The 20,085-nt window shown below is 37.1% G+C and overlaps 1 protein-coding gene across 1 annotated transcript in view; it reads left to right on the top strand.

Annotated features, from left to right (window-relative positions):
* Positions 1–12,439, top strand: part of LOC139728593 (ergosterol biosynthetic protein 28 homolog) — a 62,394-nt gene extending 49,955 nt beyond the window's left edge. The window contains exons 3-5 of the mRNA XM_071639532.1: positions 11,039–11,129; positions 11,668–11,786; positions 12,345–12,439. Of these exons, the coding sequence (XP_071495633.1) occupies positions 11,039–11,129; positions 11,668–11,786; positions 12,345–12,439 (305 nt within the window). The remainder of the gene's footprint in view (positions 1–11,038; positions 11,130–11,667; positions 11,787–12,344) is intronic.
* Positions 12,440–20,085: the final 7,646 nt, after the last annotated feature.

Below are 20,085 nucleotides of genomic sequence, written 5' to 3'. Positions count from 1 at the left end.
ATTTTAGTCTGTTATTTTCTATGCTTCAGAAGACAAAAAAAAAAAAAAAAAATAAGGTGAAAAGGCAAATTACATGGTGCTCTATCTCATGGAAGTGTACTACAAAACATGAGAATGGGAATCGGTATTCCAGACCAATAATTAAAGTAATAAACTTACAGTTTTTTGCCTCCATTTTCAACAAGAAAGGCTACGATGATCTGGATAAGCAGACGCCTCCTTGAAACAGTCAAAACTCCTTCCCTCAGCTCTCGAAGTACCTCCTCCCCCTTGGAGTGATTTGCAATTATATGTGTGATGTTGAATTCCTACGCAAATAAGTAAAATTTAAAAGTTTTATGCATCGTACAAATGGAGTGAATTAATGTCCCTCCAGTTTACATTATAAACTTGAAGTGCAAAACCATTTAATAAACATATTCGACATAAGCATCAGCTCTAGTTACACATTTCAAGACTGATCATAGCACGCTTTTCCCTTCTGTCGATACAGCAAGTACACATTTTTCTTAAATGCAAGTACTAACCCCTCAAGGCATTCATATTCAGAGGGAAAGACAGCTCCAAAACTGCTCCATGAAGTATAAAAAAATACCTATAACTTCAAACAAACCAAGCTTCAAGTCTCTTAATGTAGCCTCTTACAGAGACTCTCGAATGTAAAATAAATTTCAATCAATTTCAAACTAGTCTCCCTTCATTAATCATCTTGGAAAACAACAGAATAGCTTACAGCAGGGTTAGTGAATGTAAGTCCACTTCTCGGAGGCTCCTTCGCTGATATTGGCCCGGTGTTTCCAGCATTCGACACCCCTGCATTCAATGGGAAGTTGTTGGCCGCATGAAAGCACAATGTTCAGAAATGGATTTAGAACTCATCTCTGCAAGACAAGATGCAGTTCTGCTTTGTCTACACAAAGTGATACTAAGTGTGCACCAATACAAAGCTGGTAATTACTTTTTAGTTTCATCAGCATATTTAGAATGACTACAATAAGATCTCTGCCAAATTTCAATGCCTATAACATAAAAATCAATTTTGAAATAGCCCTGTATCGTCTGCTAGGTATTTCCGTGGGGATTTCCAGGATGTGTGAGCGCGCTGATCTTCAGCTAGAAGTGTGCTCTCACAGTGGACTAACAGTACATCGTACTACTTACCTAAATTCATGTTATATGATTGCCACACATTATGTGTGAGTGACACTATAGCACCATGGTATTCTCCCAGCCGTTTGGATGCTCCAATATGGTGTAAAAAGTCCTTTTTACTACATACTATACAGTAAATTTTGGAATCCAGTTGGTAAGTGATGTGAACTGCAGCCATCATTTGTATGCCTGATTCCAAAACGTCTCATCTTTTCTTTCTTTCTTTTTTTGACCGCCAATTGTTGAAACAAAGCAGGACTCTTGTTAGGAATACAGTGAAAAGACTTTTTACAGCCTTTTCTAGCCCTATTCTAGCATCCAAATGTCTGTCAGAATACCATGGTGCTACAGTACTCCCACATCTTGTGTGCAATCATATACAGTGCACTCCTGTTACAACGAACACGGTTATAAAAAAAATTTAGTTATCACGAAGTAAAACTTCTGGTCCCAAAATTATCCCCATTAAAATCTATGGTACAAAATCTGCTTATCACAAACAAGGTTATAGCAAAATTTGTGTTATAACGAAGTCTTTTCTGAGCGCCACTGACAAAGAAAAACAAAAGAAATGTGCTCCGTTAAAGCAAAATGCGGATCACTTTCGAAAATACGTAGCGGAAAAACATTTATAGCATCTTTGCATGGGCGAACACTTCACATCACTGTGTGTTCGCTCCGTGTGTAACGCACAATTTCCTAGGGGAACTTGCGCAATTGTAATACTGTACAAGCTCAAATTTTCGCGTACAAATATTTTTGCGAATTGTTACTTGGAGGACATTTTCACGTGTTGTTAATTTCGCGGTTGCGAGGGTCTAACTGAACTTACTTGAACTCTCACAAAAAAACTATAGTTGTCTAAACTAAAAGTACCTTGCATGTGTAAGTACTAGTACTTTCTCAATTTGAAACTAAAACAAATATCAAAAAGAAATAGTTTACAAGGACTTTTGAAATTCGTGCCAGACATCGACTGGCGAACACCAAGAATGCAGCTGCAAGAGCAGACTGAACGCACTTTAAACAGCTATAGCTAGCTGAAATGTGCGACATGCGTGCACAGTTGACAAGTTGAAGGCTAGCTGGGTGCAGCGCAGGACGGGATACATACTGTACTTATTAATGCTAGCTATGTCATGGCCATATGGCTCAGCTCATGATGGCTGTGTGCTAGACCTACATACGTAGCTAGCTACGAGTACTAGTAGTGTACTGTACGGCACTATAATTTTGGCGCGATCCTGAGGCACACGGCATGGCTTGATTTTCATTTTCCTGCATTGTTTTTGCATGTTTCTGTTTTCACGCGTTATTTTCGTGTGTTGTTATTTTAGCAGTTCAAAGGTGATTTGCGGAATTCACAAAAATAAAACCACACCGAAAATGTCAGCTCGTACAGTACAATAATCTGAAGGTTCGTTTTATTGTTCCAAAGGTTCTTTATTACATAACAAACAGATTCTGATACATCTAAATGTCCGTTAGTTCGGATATGAAATATGGTACGTTATTACAAACATTTGGCGTTATTCCAAAGGTTTATTAACATGACAATGAAATATGGTTCTTCTTACGACGGTTCATTAGTCCGAAAATGATAGGAATTCCAAACGTTCGTTAATCGAAACCAAACAGACACACACACACACACACACACACACACACACAAAAGTTGTATCAATTTTTGTTAACTTTTTGTTTTGTTAACAACTTTATGCTCTCTTTTGTTAACAACTTTATGCTCTCTTTTGAATGTAATATTTCAATGAAATTAGAAAGGTACCATCCCATTTCACATAGCTTTCCAGTGTATGATGAGTATTCAAACAAACAGAATATGATATACCCGTATGCACGGATTCCTTGTTTATGATATATGCACGGATTCCTTATTTATGATATATGCGCGGTTTCCTTGTTTTTGTTTTATCATGTGTTGTTCGGTTGTAACGAAATTTCGTTATAACGAAAGAAAACTGCCGGTCTCGAGCATTTCGTTATAACGGGAGTGCACTGTAATGCACATCTGGGTATGTGGCTAGCTACTGCTAGTCCACTGTGACATCACAGTTCTAGCTGAAAATCGATGCATTCACACATTGTGATGATCGATCCCCATTGAAATACCTAGCAGATAGATGACATGGGACTCTTTTGAAAAAAATTATGTCATTCTACTTTGGTTATTCATCTGCATAGGGACATACATGCTACCCCCATTGTACTGCTGCATGGTTATCTATCACCAAAAAAATTATCAAAATCAGCAAATATCGATTTGGTTACCAGGCTAAAATTTTATCACCAAAGGTTTCCAAAAATCACCCAATTTCACCATTTTTGGTTATGAAGATCACCATCTGGCAACACAGTGTCAGTGAATCCCCATGATAGCAATGTAGCTCAACCAGATGCCATGCAAATAGAAATTGTGTTTGCAAGAATCTGCGGTGATATACTAGGGTGATATTTAGTGTTCCCCTAATGATAGAGGGTTCGGGGTATCCCCTGGTGATAACAGATTAGGGCACTAGGCCTAACGTGTGACTACATGTATGTGTAGGACCTACGCGTAGTACTCTATGTATTAGAATCATCTATAATTTTGATGACGTATAAAACCGGTAAACTGTTATTTCTCTTTAGGCCCTAGGTCTTTAAGTTAGAATTGTCAACAGAGATCGGACATGATCTTAAAAAAAAACCCAACTCTACATTTGTATATTTGTCAGATGTAAATCTATAAGAGCATTTACCGGTAATTGCCCATGCACGGATGAAATCGAGACTAACGCAGTAGCATCATCTAGATTTCTAGACCTACTCGAGGGTTCGTGGCAGCGCCGAGTGGCCAGCGGTGTTATTGTGTCTAGACAATGCACGTGGTAACAATTTGAAAAAAAAAAAATGAAGTTTGAAGTGTTTGAATTCCCCTTCCGATATTTTCTGAAATGCATTTTTATTTCAACAAGATAGCTCCTGATATTTCATAGAGAGTGATTTTTTTCAAAATATTGTACATTCATCATATTTATGGAAATCATAACTGATCTATTTTGTTTAAGCTTTGCCAAGAAAATACATTTCTAAAAAGTTAAAGACTTCATCATATCCAAGAATAGGTCCCCATCCTAGCACGTACAAACACTCAAAGATCTTTGTTAGATCTAACACTGTGAACAGTTAGGGCCTAGGATCGTTTATGGAGAGGTAGACTAGCCCATAATACTGAAAAGACTCAACAAGTTAGATCTATGGTTTGCTTACCTTCAAAAATTTGAATCACTTCTCCTCCCACTCTCTTTGAAGTGAGAAATTTTTTCACGTTGTCCATGATCACGTCCCGAGTATGTACGCATGAACGCACATTACAATGCATGGCTGGCCGGCATGCACCAAAGGATCTTTGATCCTATGCATAAATATGCTCATGAACAGGTGACGCGTCGCTCTTCAGTAAGAAACCAGCCCATGCCCAAGCCCGGGGAAATTGCGGCTGGTGATTGGCTTAGAGGGGAAATTCTCAGTTTCTTGGCCCAACCAATAGTGTTTAATTATGTATTCACTCAGAATTTACTCAGCTTATCTTTCACTCGGCTAATCACAAGAATGAACATTTCACACAAATTTCACTCTTTAGAAGGGTGAATTTCACTCAACAACAAGGAGTGAAAGTCACTCTTAAATGAGTGAAATTTAATTCACTCCTTCCAAGGAGTGAATTATTCACTCATTTTCTTTTTTTTTTTTGAGAGTACTACAGTGGACTCCAATTATAACGAAGTCCTATGGACCGGAATTTTTTTCGTTGTATCAAAATTTCGTCACAACTGAACAGATGAACAATAAAAAAACATAGAGCATATAATGTTGCAGTCTGAATTTTTACTTTGTTGTAACCTGAATTTCGTTAAAACCGCGTTCGTTGTAACGGGAGTGCACTGTGTTTCCATTATTAGAGCCAAATGTTTGAAGATGGGAGCCAAATGTTTGAAGATGGCTGCCCTCACTATAATGAAGACAGTTATAGCAACATTTTGAAAAACGAAAGGGGTTGCGGTCCCAAAATCAACATCTCAAAAGTGTGCAGCTGAAAATCCACTAATGAGTCACATGTGTCTGGCAAAAATTTTTGCTGACAGTAAAGTTATTTTTGGGACTGATGGACCAGAAAGACATTGAATGTATAGGTCATTCTTTGCTAAGTGTATATTTTTGGCCTTGCAAATTATTGAAAGAAAAAGTGTCTGAGAAATGGAAAATCTTTCATAAAGTGGGAAAACCATTTAATAGGGGTGCAATCTTTATGGGGTGGTTCTTCATTTAAAACTAGAAATGTCGCTACAGCGACTGGTTATACCCCCGCCAAACAACATTTCATAAGCTTTGGTCAAAAAACTGAGGAAGTAGTTAAATCCGCAAGATCTTTCCTTGATCTTCTGCCATTAATATGCCATTACCATGGCAACGTACTTTCGGGTACTGTCGAAAAATGCGTCTTGCACATCTACAACCAAAGGCACACATCTGTACCAAGTTTCATGGAAATTGGGCAAAAACTGAGGAAGTAGTTTGCAACACAAAATTTTCCATCATTTTGGCTCATAATATGTGAGCTGTTACCATGGCAACATACTTTTTTGTCACTGTCAAGAAATGTGTCATGCTAGCCTATATCCTAAGACAAACATTCAATATGAATTCCATGAGAATTGGAAGAACACTGATGAAGCAGTTTTGCCATGAAGCATTTTGCCCTATATTTTACCAATAACATGCCGTTACCATGGCAACGCACTTTTTGCCACTGCGGAAATATGTGTCTTGCACATTAACATATTCAGATGAACATCTGTACCTAATTTCATAAAAATTGATCAAAAACTGTGGGAGGAGTTCGCGACGCAAGATTTGTAACCATTTTTGCCCGTAATATGCCGTTACCATGGCAACGTACTTTTGGGTACTGTCAAAAAATACGTCTTGCACATCTACAACCCAAGGCACACATCTGTGCCAAGTTTTATGGGAATCGGTTGAAAACTGAGAAAGTAGTTCGCGACGCAAGATTTGCAACGGACTGACCGCCCGACCGACCGTTCGCTGATTCCTATATACCCCCTTCAAACTTCGTTTGGCGGGGGTATTATAACTTTCAATTTTCAGCACTGTAGTAATAAATATATGCAAAATGTGACGTGACAGAGATGACTTGACGAAGATGATATTTTGTAATCTAATATAGCATAAACAAATTTAAGGTTAGATATTCAATGCAACTGAACAAAAAAAAAATGAATAGCAGTGATTAAAGGACTTACAATATGATTAACACCATGCATCTTTAATATCAACTTATTGTTATTTTGTAATAAAGAGAAATTCCATCAACGTCGTCTCTGTCACTTTTCGTGACAGAGACGATGTGACGGAGTTGATGGGCCCAACAATTAATGGCCTCATATCATCTTCCTAATCCATTCACCTGCGGTAAGAACCGTGTGTGCTGGTGCAGGGTATGATCTTCTCTCCCGTTATGCCACCAAAATGATAAATTAATTTGATTTGATATGTAATTTTGAGCATTCGGAGATGAATAAAGGTATGACCTGGCTTTTGTCACAAATTTTAAATTATAACTTTCTTGATTAAAATAGGGGAAAAACCAGATGAGTTCTTCAACTTCAGCATGTAACTATCGCGTAGCACTAATATTGATACCTAGGGTACCCGACATTTTTCATTAATGGCGCCCTAAATGTTCGTAACAGAGATGATGAAAAATTGCAGGACACACAATTTTGAATTATTAATTTCATTTTTTTCTTAAGTCGTTTGATATTGGTATATCTTATGCTAATAATGCGATAGTACAATGTGTAGGCTCTGAAATGAATTAAAGAACCATTTAAAAACGTTTAAACATGCTTCCATCTTGAAGTGCAACATTAGAATATAGCTATTTGTAGTATCATCGGGACATGGGGTTTTGAGTGGTACGGATATTGGAAAATTAAGATAATAAGTCAGGATAAACAATTCATCCCCTTTTTTGCATGTTATCCTAATTTCATGAATGTAAGTCGTCGTAAACAGAACAGATAGTATTGAAATTACCTTTTATTTTTTGGTACATATTACCTTCAAACTAGAGGGACACCAAAATATACACTTAGTGAAGAATGACCCATATATCGTCTGTTGAGAATGAGAAGGGCGTTAAGTGGTCATGAACACTATGGGTTTAGTGGCAACTTAACGCCCTTATCATTCTCAGCCGACGATATGTGATCCATAACAATGAAAGACATCATCAAAGGAAATGAGAAAACTAAAGACAAATGTCCAGCTCTAATGTCCGTCACAGTAGAATTGCCCCATACTGTGCTGTTATTTTCGTGTACAGATATTTTTGCGAATAACGAGGTTACAGACATTTTCGCGCGATTATTTTCGCAAATCGACACCGACGCTAACATTAATGCTCTATTAACACAGTGCACAGAGACATTTTCGCGTGTTGTTAAATTCGCGATCCAACTGCGATTTGTGAAATTTGCAACTATCAAACCCTCGCAAAAATAACAGCTTATACAGTAGCTCTTACCATTGGAGGCTTGGACTTTCTTTGATGCTGTCATACTGCCTTGTTCTGGTGGTACAAATTGCTCTCGTGCCTTGGCAGCATCTTGCTTCAACTTCGTCTCTTTCAACTGCTCTGGTTCTCTCTCAGTGTCCTGTGCCATCTCAGGGAGTTGCTCAGGTGCCGAACTGTCTTGCTCCATGTTTGTAAGCTGCTCATGTCCATGGACTGTCTCTTGTCTCATCTCCATGAATCGCTCCACCTCCATACGTTCCTCTGGTGCCTGTTCAGTTTCCTCTGCATTTATGCGCCCACCAGGCACATTCTCAGTGTCTGGTCTTATACCCAAGAATTGCTCCATCTCCACGAGTTCATATGGTTCCTCCTCTTCTATCATCTCTACCTTTAGGAGCTGCTCTGGTGCCTCTCCTGTGTCTCCATCAATCTCCAAGAATTGCTCTAATGCTGTATGAGTGCTTTGTACCATCTCTATGAGTTGCTCTGGTGGCTGCTTGCTGTTTTTCTCCATCTGTATGAGTTGCTTCAGGGCGCTTTGAGCATTTTGCTCTATCATTATCAGCTGCTCTAGAGCCCTGACAGTTTCTTGTTTCCTGTTCACAAGTTGCTCTAGTACCTTCTGAATGTCTCCCCCCATCTTTACAGGATTTGTTTGCCTTTTTGGGTGAATCCTGTGGACTGTGAGGGACATTCAAAATTGACATTGAACCAATAGCATACAAATAATGAATGTTTATGGGTGCAATGGACAGGATATTTCACGACGTGAAAGATGAAAAACATTTGTTTTATAAAATGCCTGAAGTAGATCCTTGTCATTTGATGTTTAATTTATTTAGAAAGAGAGAATCTGAGATTGAGAGAGTGCCCACTGAGCGCTTTCCGCTATCATGCTGCCACATACAAACACTGCAAACGTCAGCGTTTTATGTACGTAGTGTGCCGGGCTCTTGGCCACCGTGCAATGGAGCAAATCCTATGGATCAGATTGCATGGTAAATGGAGCCACAATTGCATGGATGATTACATCATAGTGAAATGCCACAAATGATCAATGTCACACAACCAATCAAATGACAAGGATCTAATTACGCGTTATATAAAATTGTATATTTTCGTCTGTACTTGCAGTGACAGACATATATGCATGTATCACAGTGGGGACCAGTAAATCACTACCTACATGTATATTCCTGTATAAACTGATACACAGCAGTTTCATGACATTTGAAAGAAATTTTCCCTCAGTACTTTTTCTCAGACAATCATATAGATTATAAAATGTAGGGGAACATCTAGTGAGTTGAGTAATTCTTCCCACATACTGTATACACCATATATTAAACGAGTCTAAATTTTTGCGAATCGGGACTTCCCGACAACTTCGCGAGTGGTTAAATTCGCAATTGGGATGTATAACAGATTGATGAACAGAAAAATGTATGCATGCAGGTCGCATTCATGTCGGCAGCTAGAGTTCACATTTTCGTGTGTTAATTTCGCAAATAGCACCAGACTCGCGAAATTCATGAAAATAAAAACCTCACGAAATATACGGCATATACAGAATTACTATCAATCAATTTTGGTCAAAATGATTACAAAGGGCATCGTAACATTCTGTTAGTGTTGCTAAGCAATGTCCTCATAAGAAATAGCATCACATAAATCAGCTACAAATTAGAGCATTGACAAATGCTTATTCTCTTTCTGCAACTGTACAGCATGTAATTCCACGGCATGTAATCTATGAAGAGGCATACTTTCAAATTTAGGAGGGTGGGACAATATCTGCCTTGAAGAGAAAAACAGTATTGAGTCAAGGGAAGAAATTGATACCTATCTATGCAATAGTTCCATTTCTTTCTGGATATCATAGCTGCAAACTATCTCACAGGGTAACCCCATTGTGTTCCATGATTTTGAAATTTCATATTGGACCATTTCATTTGTATGTTATCGAGGAACTGGCAAGTATGTGCCATATCAAAAGTCTTTAGTGAGATGTATGAAACCCAAGGTGAAAATTAGCATTGAGAAATGGTGTGCAAACAACATTCAAAGCTCAAAGTGAGAATGAAGAGTTCTGTACTTACCAAAGATTTACCAAACTGCAAGAAGTTCTAATTCTTGAGGAATTACATTCTTTCAGCACTCTTGATCTTCCCAATGGATTCTCGGGAAAACCTTTTCCTTGGAGAAAACTTGACTGCTACTCTGCCTCCTATAGAAGAGAAAGCAGATGTGTAAATAGAATATCATGTCTGTGCACTTACCAACTCGCATAAACATTTTGGACTTTTGTTTCTCATCTATCAAGCACATATACATGTACATCAATAAAATAATGCAAAATGCTGGACAAATCATAAACGGTCAATTCACTTTGACCGTAAAGATCTGGGGCATTCGTGTATCATGTATGAGGTGCATCCAGACTTTGGGAGTTGGCACCAAAAAGAAAAAGTTACTGAAAATTCCCAACAAATCTTTCCATGTTTTCTACATCATATGATAAAAAAGTATGCCAAGTGTGTGCATGTCCCAGCACATTTTCTTAAAATTCCCCTTTTCTTTTTTTTTTTTAATTTTCATTTGCAAGAAGTACTTCCGTAGTTGAAAAGTAAAAGGCTCATGAAGTATGCTGACTGCCTGATTGACGTTATGGCTGCGATTATATGTATCGTCTGCTGAGAACCTTAGGAGTGCCATTGCATTCTAAGATTTGAGTGTAAATAAAAGCAAACAATAACATTCCATGAACTAAAAACTTTATTTAATCAAAAGTGGGTAGATTTAAAAGCATTATTTCAAATATTGGGTAAAATAGTGCCCTTGTCGTGTTGATTTTCAACATTCTATTGAAAATGAAAATAATTTAAAATTTACACCATACTGTGGAGGACATCAAGCTCTACAATGTGATACAATAACTCAATACCACCCAAAATTGTGATAAAACTCTCCTGGTTCTCAGCAGACAATAAATTTATGGACATTAATGGTGGAATTCTTAATTAACTTTGTTTGTTACCTAGATTTTATTAATTTCCATCATTATGAGATATGAGCATTGAGGCCTAGTGAGTCCACATGGAATTATAAGTCTCTGCAAGGTGCAGATACATGTATAACTCCACATGACGGAAATTGCACAGACACATATATTTATGGATACACTCAGACACACACACACACACACACACACACACACAGCAAACATTTGTTATGTCAATGGTTATGTAACTCTTCATATTTTTTGTTCTTTTCACCTATCTGCAGTGAATGCTATACTAGGACGTCTCTTTGGGACTTGGACACTTCTTGCAGGAGCTGTGAGAATGATGTGTGCTTATGACATCAGAAACAGAGCGTAAGCAAAGACAGATTCTCGAATTATTTTCGCCTTATATTCACTTTAACTTATGGGATTGTAATATTCTAAGCAGGCCTATTTCAACAGTGCCTCTTAAAGGTAATTTGTCCAATTAATGTTATTTGGAATTGCGTCTTTCATATTGCATTCTGTATGTGTTGACCTTTCAAGTACTATGTTAACTGCCATGTATTTGATTTTTCTTATGGATCAAGTGCCAATAACAAATCTTAAAAAATGGAAAGTTTTATGCATTTAAAAAAAATACTTTTCAGATATGGAGATGGAGCAGCCATGTTCATTTTATGACAATAAATGGTATCTTACATGTAGACATGATGCTCAAAGTTGCTAAGCTTAGGAAACACTGCTGTGAATGTTCTTCACAATATTTGTCTTAATGGAGTACCGCGGTAACATGAGTTATACATGTACTTCTAGGCAAGGTTATTGAGTAAGGATTAATTTGTCTCCATAAAGCAGTGACACTGATTGATATGACATTGAATGATCTCAATCTCATTATTCCTTACAGGGTGTACGACTTGACTCTTTTTTCCTTCATTTTGGCCTTTCTCCATTTCGCCACCGAGTTTCTTGTGTTTGAAACTGTTGAACTCAGCTTTGGTGTCATTGCTCCTTTGGTTATCTCAGGTAATCTACCATCACTCATCCTTTCTCATGTGGCAGACACTCAAGTCTTGCAATTGCATACATGTTTGTATCACACTTGATAATCCTATAATCAGTGTATAAACATCAAAATATTTGCTATTACAGTAATGAATACAGTATGTCTTTGTATGTAGGTCTTTTTAGAAATGCTCTTTATTTACGTCTACGAAAAGTTCTTCAAACTCTCATCAGGCAATTACAAAGTGAAGCAGACTTGCTTTGCACACTTGCACAACTGCAATTTAAAAAAACAAAAAACAAAAAACAAAACTCTGATCATTCCAGAAACATGCTTAGACCACATGGAACTTGCAGTGTCATGTACCTGTGACCGTGGGCCAGATCATTGCTAAGCACTGGCAATTGATGAACATATTCTGGTACATGTTTATGTCCTTCTCTTTAAAGTGCACATTTTTGAAATTTCTTGGAGGATTGGTAAAAGAGTGATAGAAGGTAAAATGCATTATTTAATACCTCAACAGGCCTACCTGGGTAACATTTGTCTATGTAACCTTGTTGTTCTGTTTACAATAGGTACCTCAATATTCATGATGTGCCAGGGATACATGTACGTATTTGAAGATGACACAGAGAGCATACAGTCTACGGAATCAAAGAAGAAGAAATAAACTTGTCATGCGGAAGTCCATTCATTCCATTGTCATCCCATGCCTTTGAGATAAAACAGAATGCCATACCTTGTGTTCAGCTGCTGTGAGAGATCAATATCAATGAAGTGTAGGCAAGAAAGCCCTGGGAATTGAATGTTGCTGTAAACCTCCAGTTTATATCATATCTGTTCCTTGGGAGAAAAGTTGTTTCTATTACTACCCTTTCAATTTATGAGCTCCCACTAAAGAAAGCCAAACTTCATCCCACCTTCTTCCCCCTTCTGGTCAAGACCTCAAAAATTTTGATTTCCTTTCTTTGAACGTACAGTACCAGTATACTTCCACACACTTCATTCCTATATGCTCTGTTATGCTTTTGTGGTTGTTGCTTTTGTTTATTAGGTAATTTTAGTATTTTTTTTATTTTTTCCCCCTTTTTAGGTCAGATTTAAAGGACAAGTCCACCTTCACAAACATGTGGATTGAGTGAAGGCAACAATATTTGTAGAACACATCAGTGAAAGTTTGGGGGAAATCGGACAATCCCTTCAAAAGTTATACATTTTTAAAGTATCTGCACAGTCACTGCTGGATGACAAGGCTACTACAATGTGAGATGTAACATGCGTACAACAATATAAGGACAATAAAAAGAGAATTTCACAAAACTTTACTTTTTGAAAAAGGTGCACATTTCTTCGACTTGTTACTGACGTATGTTAAGGGTAGTATTATTCCCCCTGCCTTCTGAAAGAGAGAAGTCAAGAGTTCTTTTGTTATGCAAGAAAAATGGAAATATGTGTAATTTTCTTTATTCTTTCTTTATATCATTGTACACATGTGACATCACAAGCTATATTAGTCTTTTCATCCAGCCGTGACTGAGCAGAAACTTCAAAAATTCTTAACTTTTGAACGGATTGTCCGATTTTCCTCAAACTCTCACTGATGTATTCTTCTAATATTGCTGCATTCACTCAACCCACATGTCTATGAAGGTGAACTTGTCCTTTAAATGTCTGCTCTAAGAATTGATTGTAGACATGTTTTCTTTTTCACTCAAGGGTGATACTTTGTTGTATATCCTGAGCACAAACAAAATAGTAGCTGATATGGAAGCATGTAGGGTAGTTATCCCCATTTCTTGTATCGCTGTATTATCAGATACTGCATGGTTGCCTTATTGTAGGAAAGATTTATGAATGAGTTCCAAAAGTTTCCATTTTTCCCACTCTGTACAAAACAAAATCCTGTATGACAAAGGAAGTACAAGTCTGCTTATATTTGAAGTGCAAATTGTACACTAGTTAGGATGATGTCACTCAGGGCCATGCTTTTTGTTTAATACAATGTATTGATCTGTAGCAGCATATAAAGTCATGTGATTACCGGTAACCAGTGATCACCAGTGTTGTATTCAATTGTGAAGAGTAGAGGACTTTTGTATTTTTTTTCAAAGCTGGGTTTCTTAAAATGATGAAGTGCAAAAGCTGAAACTAAATGCATTTTGAATCAAAGAGCCTATAGACTTCCACATTACAGAAAATTTGTAAGTGTACTGTGACTTCTACAATTTGTTGTACTCATTGTATGCTCTGTATTAGTGTGTGAAGACTATGATACACATGGTATAAAAGTGATTAGTAGTCTCGACTTTAAAGGGGATGGCTGGTACCTGATCAGTGGGAATGCTGGGGGATGATTGTTCCAATACTTGTGGATTCATTAAAGAGTACATTATATATCTATTGTTGGGGGGAAATTATTTGCTTCAGATTGGTCTCATGTGCAGTTTAATGTTTCCAAGTTAGCATGCCTGTACAGTGACGGGGCGATCCTTAACAGCCCGTTAACGATCGCCCGACACTGTACAGGCATGCTAACCTGGAAACATTGGACTGCACATTACTTGAATATGAGACCAATCTGAAGCAAATAATTTTCACACAATATATATAATGTACTCCTAAATGAATCCACTAAGGATTGGAACAATCATCCCCCAGCATTCCCACTGATTAGGTACTAGCCATCCACTTTAAAAAGGTGATTGCAGTGATTCCAGTATCACAAGCAAATTGCACATTGATAGTCAGCAATTAATGCGTTGTCATATTTGATAGTAAATTTTCTTTTACAGTACTTAATTATTGTACAAGAACAAGATTACCCAAATTATGAGAAATATTTATGATAGAGTTGGCTTCACAATGGTTTGTTGGTCAAATGCACTTAAATACTGTGTATGTCTTCCATTTGAGTGACCAAATGCAGCAGCCTCTCTATGTGAAAGATACATAGTCACCCATGTCAAATAACACTCCACACAACGAAACGTAGAATGTATCCTTTTGTCAAGCAGTGTCCACATGCATTTTTATATTTTGCAAGGTGTGAGGAGTTCTGTATCATACTGAAGTGTGAAAAAAAAGGTGTGTACATTGTATTGTATGTCTGTATTTCCAATGTTTGATTTTGTGTAGAGACGAAGATGATGGAATATACTTTCTATCATTCATTAACAAAATGGGATGCCCGTACATCATATATTTTGTACCAGTTTATGTATCAAAGTGTGCGGGAATGTCCGGGGGTACATAGGTGTGAATTTTTTATACGTATTTGGGCATTTGGATGAATATAATACAAAAAAAAATAAATAATAATAATAGATGTTTCTGTCAGTCTGTCCTTGGAACTCTGTACATGACAGTTACACAGCAATTCCTCTCTAACCCTTCAGATTTCTGCAAATTGTGGCCTTATGCATTGTCACAATAATGTACAATACATACTTGTACATGTACATGCAATTCTATGATTCTGTGACTTATTTTACAAGATTTTTTTTTTTTTTAATTGGTTGTTTGTGTTTGGATGTGTGTGCATATGATAGAATCCCATTTCAACTGCTTCTGGGTCTGTGTCTGTGTGTGTACATAACATATATGCATAAAGGGTGGGAAAGTTGCAATGAAATTTGCAACTTCTTATTCTGTGTTGTACTATTAAAATGTCAGTGGATGCAAGAACATTCTTAGCTGAAGATCACATGAGCGATTCAATAAAACACAGTCAGAGCATAACATTGCATAAAATGGTCTTTTTATTGAACTTGACATAATGAATATATGTGACCCTGCATCACAAAACCAACAAAAAGTCGCCAGACATGGATTTTTGGTTGAGGGCAGATTCTTAAAGAGCAGACTCTAAGCTTTAAAATGATGTATAACTCAATTCAAATGGACTCTCCTAACCTATTTAAATACTAGAAAGAGAGCATACACTCTGGAAAAGTGTGAACTGAGAAAAGAGGCTCTGAAGTACAGGGTCTATTCAAGCACTTAATCTTTACCAAGCTGTGCTAGCTGTGCAATGAAAGGGACAAAACACTGGATGTACACCACGGGAGCAACAACAATGAAGGGATTATCAGATTAAGCTGAAATTGAGCATGTTCTATTAACACATTCTGTCCATGATTAATATGCCAACTTTCAAAGCAGTACAGTTATCCTTTCAAAAGTTATGAGACTTGAAAGTGAGGAGTGTGTAAAGGATTGTAAGAAACGAAAAGAGATACCTGATCATTCTATTCTCCCCCACAAATAAGTTGTAGAAAAACTGCTGGAAACACACTTTCCCATTCATGCTATGATCCCCAACTAAAGAATAATGTAGAAGAATAGCTCTTTCAGAAAATATGAAAAACTTGAGATTGACTCAATTGACCCATTTCACCTTTTTTGAGTCCTCACATAAAATCAAGGGGTGCAACTTTTTGTTCGTTTTGTGATGCACAGTCACATATGGCACATTGTGCACAGTACATTCAATGATGTTTGCTGTGAAGTGGAATATATTTAAGACACTAAATTACTTATAAATGACAAAATTACTGGAATTGAATTCAATAAGAGCTGAGAGCTGATCTGCATGTGTCTGAAATATATTCTCAGAGGGAAAAAATTCATTTTGTTACATAATGTACCGTATATGTAATAGACAATGTAAAATTCAAATCATAACCTCTGAAATATAATGGCAAATTGCACATGAAATATTGTGGATCTTTGTTTCATGAATAATGGAAGATAGAATTTCAAATGAGTACAGCAAACATTGGGGAGAAGCTTTCATTTCAACCCTAAGAATACAGTACATGCTTCATGAATATTCATGAAATAGTGACTGCAAGTTCTTCTACCCATATACACATGTATTCACGTTGTTGATAACTTGGTCCTTCCCATACCAGCTAAACCATCATCCAAGGTTTGTCGCTGCAAGCTATGTGTTAAATATGAACAGAGACAAATGGACTGTATGGGTAGGCCTCTGTAGGAGTGACTAAGCTATCGGACAGTTGGCCATGTTAAAGGTTATGAACCATAAAATGTAAGGAGAAACCCTAAACACAAACCCTATTTATAAACCTGCATTAATACCGGCACAAGCTGGCCTATTTGGTCACTTTCATGTACAGATCTCATCCATGCAGTGAGACATTGTGCTCTCCAAACTTGACAATAATGAAATACATGTAGTAGCCTTCCAAATTTGGATTACCTTTTTTTTATTTGATACACATTGTATATTTCTCACTCTGTTTTCTTTTTTAATCTCTATTTGCTCTTTTCAATTTGCTTGTTGCTCGCCAAGATATGACACATACATTCAGGTCATGATTTGTGATATACAGCTGTGTACATGATCCACATTAGACTGTGTATCTGACACTGTATCAAATATCCATATCAGGGTAATTTCGTGAAGTTGGGCACAAAGTGTGACATTTTAGCATAACTCAATACTAATTAATATTTATGCTATACATATATTGTTTATAGGCTTTACATTTGTATTGAGACCATACATTTTCCTGGAAATTTTGTGCCATTCAGACTCAATTTTGATGAAGTTATTAAAACGATATGTAACGGTGTCCTGTAGCATCGTGACGTGTCCATGTAGCATCGTGATAGTTAAAATCTGGTCCTAAAGACAAATTAATGCAATTAGCTCAACCAAAATTTGATATAATATGCATAATTACTAGATTAGTCAGATAGCTAAATATCTTAACTCTCCTTTCCACAGTTTTACTTTTACAAGAAAATTACACAATGTGTCACTATGCTACGCGGTGTCCACCAAATGTCACAAAAAAGGACATAGCATAGCATCGTGATACTTTTTGTAATTTTCATTTAAAATTAAAACTGTGTACAGGAAATTTGAGATATTCAGCTATCTCATTCATATCTTGTAAATATGCATATTGCATCAAATTTGGGTCAAGCTAATTACCATTATTTGTCTCTTAGGACCAGCTTTTAAAATATCACGATGCTACATGGACACGTCACGATGCTACAGGACACTGTTACATATATAACTTCATCAAAATTGAGTCTAAATGGCACAAAATTTCCATGAAAATGTGTGGCCTCAATGCAAATGTAAAGCCTACAAACAATAAATGTATAGCATAATTAATATTGAGTTATGCTGAAATGTATTTTTTAAATATCACGATGCTACATGGACACTGCCCCAACTTCATGGAATTACCCATCAAAGAGATAGGCCTACTGTCATTCTTAAAATACTTTGATCAGTTAGTTAGTGTTGCATGGCAAGTTTCCGGTGGTTTATGGCTGATGAACTTCACATAATTAGCTAACAACACCCCACATTTAGTGGTCAAATCCTTTAAAAATATTTTTTATATTACAGTTGAACCTCTATTATCCGGCCTCCCTTTATCCGGATCTCTCTATTATCCGGACGCAATCTCGCCGTGATTTTTTTTTTTAATAATTACGGGAAGAAAGGGGGATTCCCAACTCCTTGAGAACTCCTACCCAAACACACATGAATTACATATTATTTCCAATATGATTAACATACATTGCATCAAATTTCCTTCCAAATTGCTTACCTTCAGACATTTCAACATCCCGAAACATCCCCAAATGCAACAATGAAAAGGTTGCAGTATACACATTACTACATGTGGTACTACAATGGGCTACATCAGTACATGTTTATAGAAGCATTGAGTCTCCCGTATCAACCGGCCAAATCCCTTATCCGGATGAGCCCCGGTCCCGACTTGCCGACTTGTCTGGATACGAGAGGTTCAACGGTAGTAAGAAAATCTCATACAAATTTACAATGGCCCCTGCACAACATCCATGCACTATTAAAAAGATAATGCTTTTTCAGCCTTTTTCTCAGCTTGTACCGAGTCGCAGTAGTGATTGAGGATTGGGATTGTTTGCGGGTGTTGTGTGTGTGTGTGTGTGCACGCGCGTGTGCATATGTGTGAGTGTGTGTGTGACACGTATGTGTGTGAATGAAAGAAGATTGTGGAAAATATGGTTATAAGACAAGGATCAAAGAATATAAAGCCTATATATGGCAAGGAAAAGGGGAAAAGGAAATGAAAGAAAATATTTAAAAAAACTGGACAAAAAATTAATCAAAAGGTTTACAATCTGTAGAGTACACTAAAATATATTGATGGAAGGAAAGGAAGAGAAACTTACATTATTTAGGAAAGCAAGGCAGAGATGGATATGTTTGAACAGAAAAGAGGAAAGTAGACAAAATATAGATTGAAACAGAACTGCACTAGGTAGAATTTGATAGAATGAATGATGAATCAAAACTGGATGAAAGCAAAGACGAATAGGAAGGAAAGAAAGAATTATACAGGTTGAAAAGGAAATAAAGAAAAAAATTCATTAGAAAGACACACAAGAAAAAGATACATATTGCATAGGATAGAAAGGAAAGACCTTGTAGTTGGAGGGAAAAACAACCCATGAAGGAAACAAAGAACAATTTATAGGTAGAAAGTACATGCAGCTAAATAGGAAATTGAGAAAGTTAGACAAGAGGAAACCACACAGAAATGATTAATAAGAAGGAAAGGGGAATTTAGGAATAGATTCTACCTGTGTAAGTTGAAGCAGACACTCGCGCACACACTCAACCGCTTTGAAGCTATACAACCACAAACGCAAGACTTGGCCGACTAGGAAAAGAGAAAAATAAATTTTAGCTTTTCAACGCACCATAGAAAAAGCCGCTGTGTGGCTACATTAAGACCAAGAAATGATCGACCCTAGTGCGTGCGCTGAGTGTATAGTACTGTGCTTGTGTACAGAGGAGCATTTCAAGCAATAAAGATTTTCTAAGGATTTTCCAACACTTGTAAATACTAAAAATGTTAAACTTAACTTCTATTCCACTTTGGAGACTTGAATGCATGTATTTTAGCTGAATAACAAGGGTGGGTTTGTGCATGTTTGGAGGCCATTTGACAAACAGGTGCGAAAGTAAACTAGTGCCTAAACCAGCTTGTCGCGGGAGTGCTGTAACTAGTACGTCTACGTGTTGGGGTCACTGGTGCGGTTAACTACATGTAGCGCCAGGACTAGAAATATTTTCAGTCATTTTCATTTATAGGCACACTGAGCTGCGAGTTCATGGTGGCTCACTGACACTTGATCATGGGATACGACATTCAACAGCTAGGCACGGCAGGTAGAAAATCTTGACCCCATCTGGCATGGCAATAATATAATCCCAGTGACCTGATCCTCCCTAGAAATCTATCCCTATTCAGTAAATTTATTAATTTATTCAAA

Source organism: Diadema antillarum, unplaced genomic scaffold, assembly GCF_040938485.1.
Source record: "Diadema antillarum isolate AM-2024a unplaced genomic scaffold, OU_Dant_1.0 seq00000187_RagTag, whole genome shotgun sequence".
Lineage (NCBI taxonomy): Eukaryota > Metazoa > Echinodermata > Echinoidea > Diadematoida > Diadematidae > Diadema > Diadema antillarum.
This window is presented reverse-complemented; position numbering and strand designations above follow the sequence as displayed.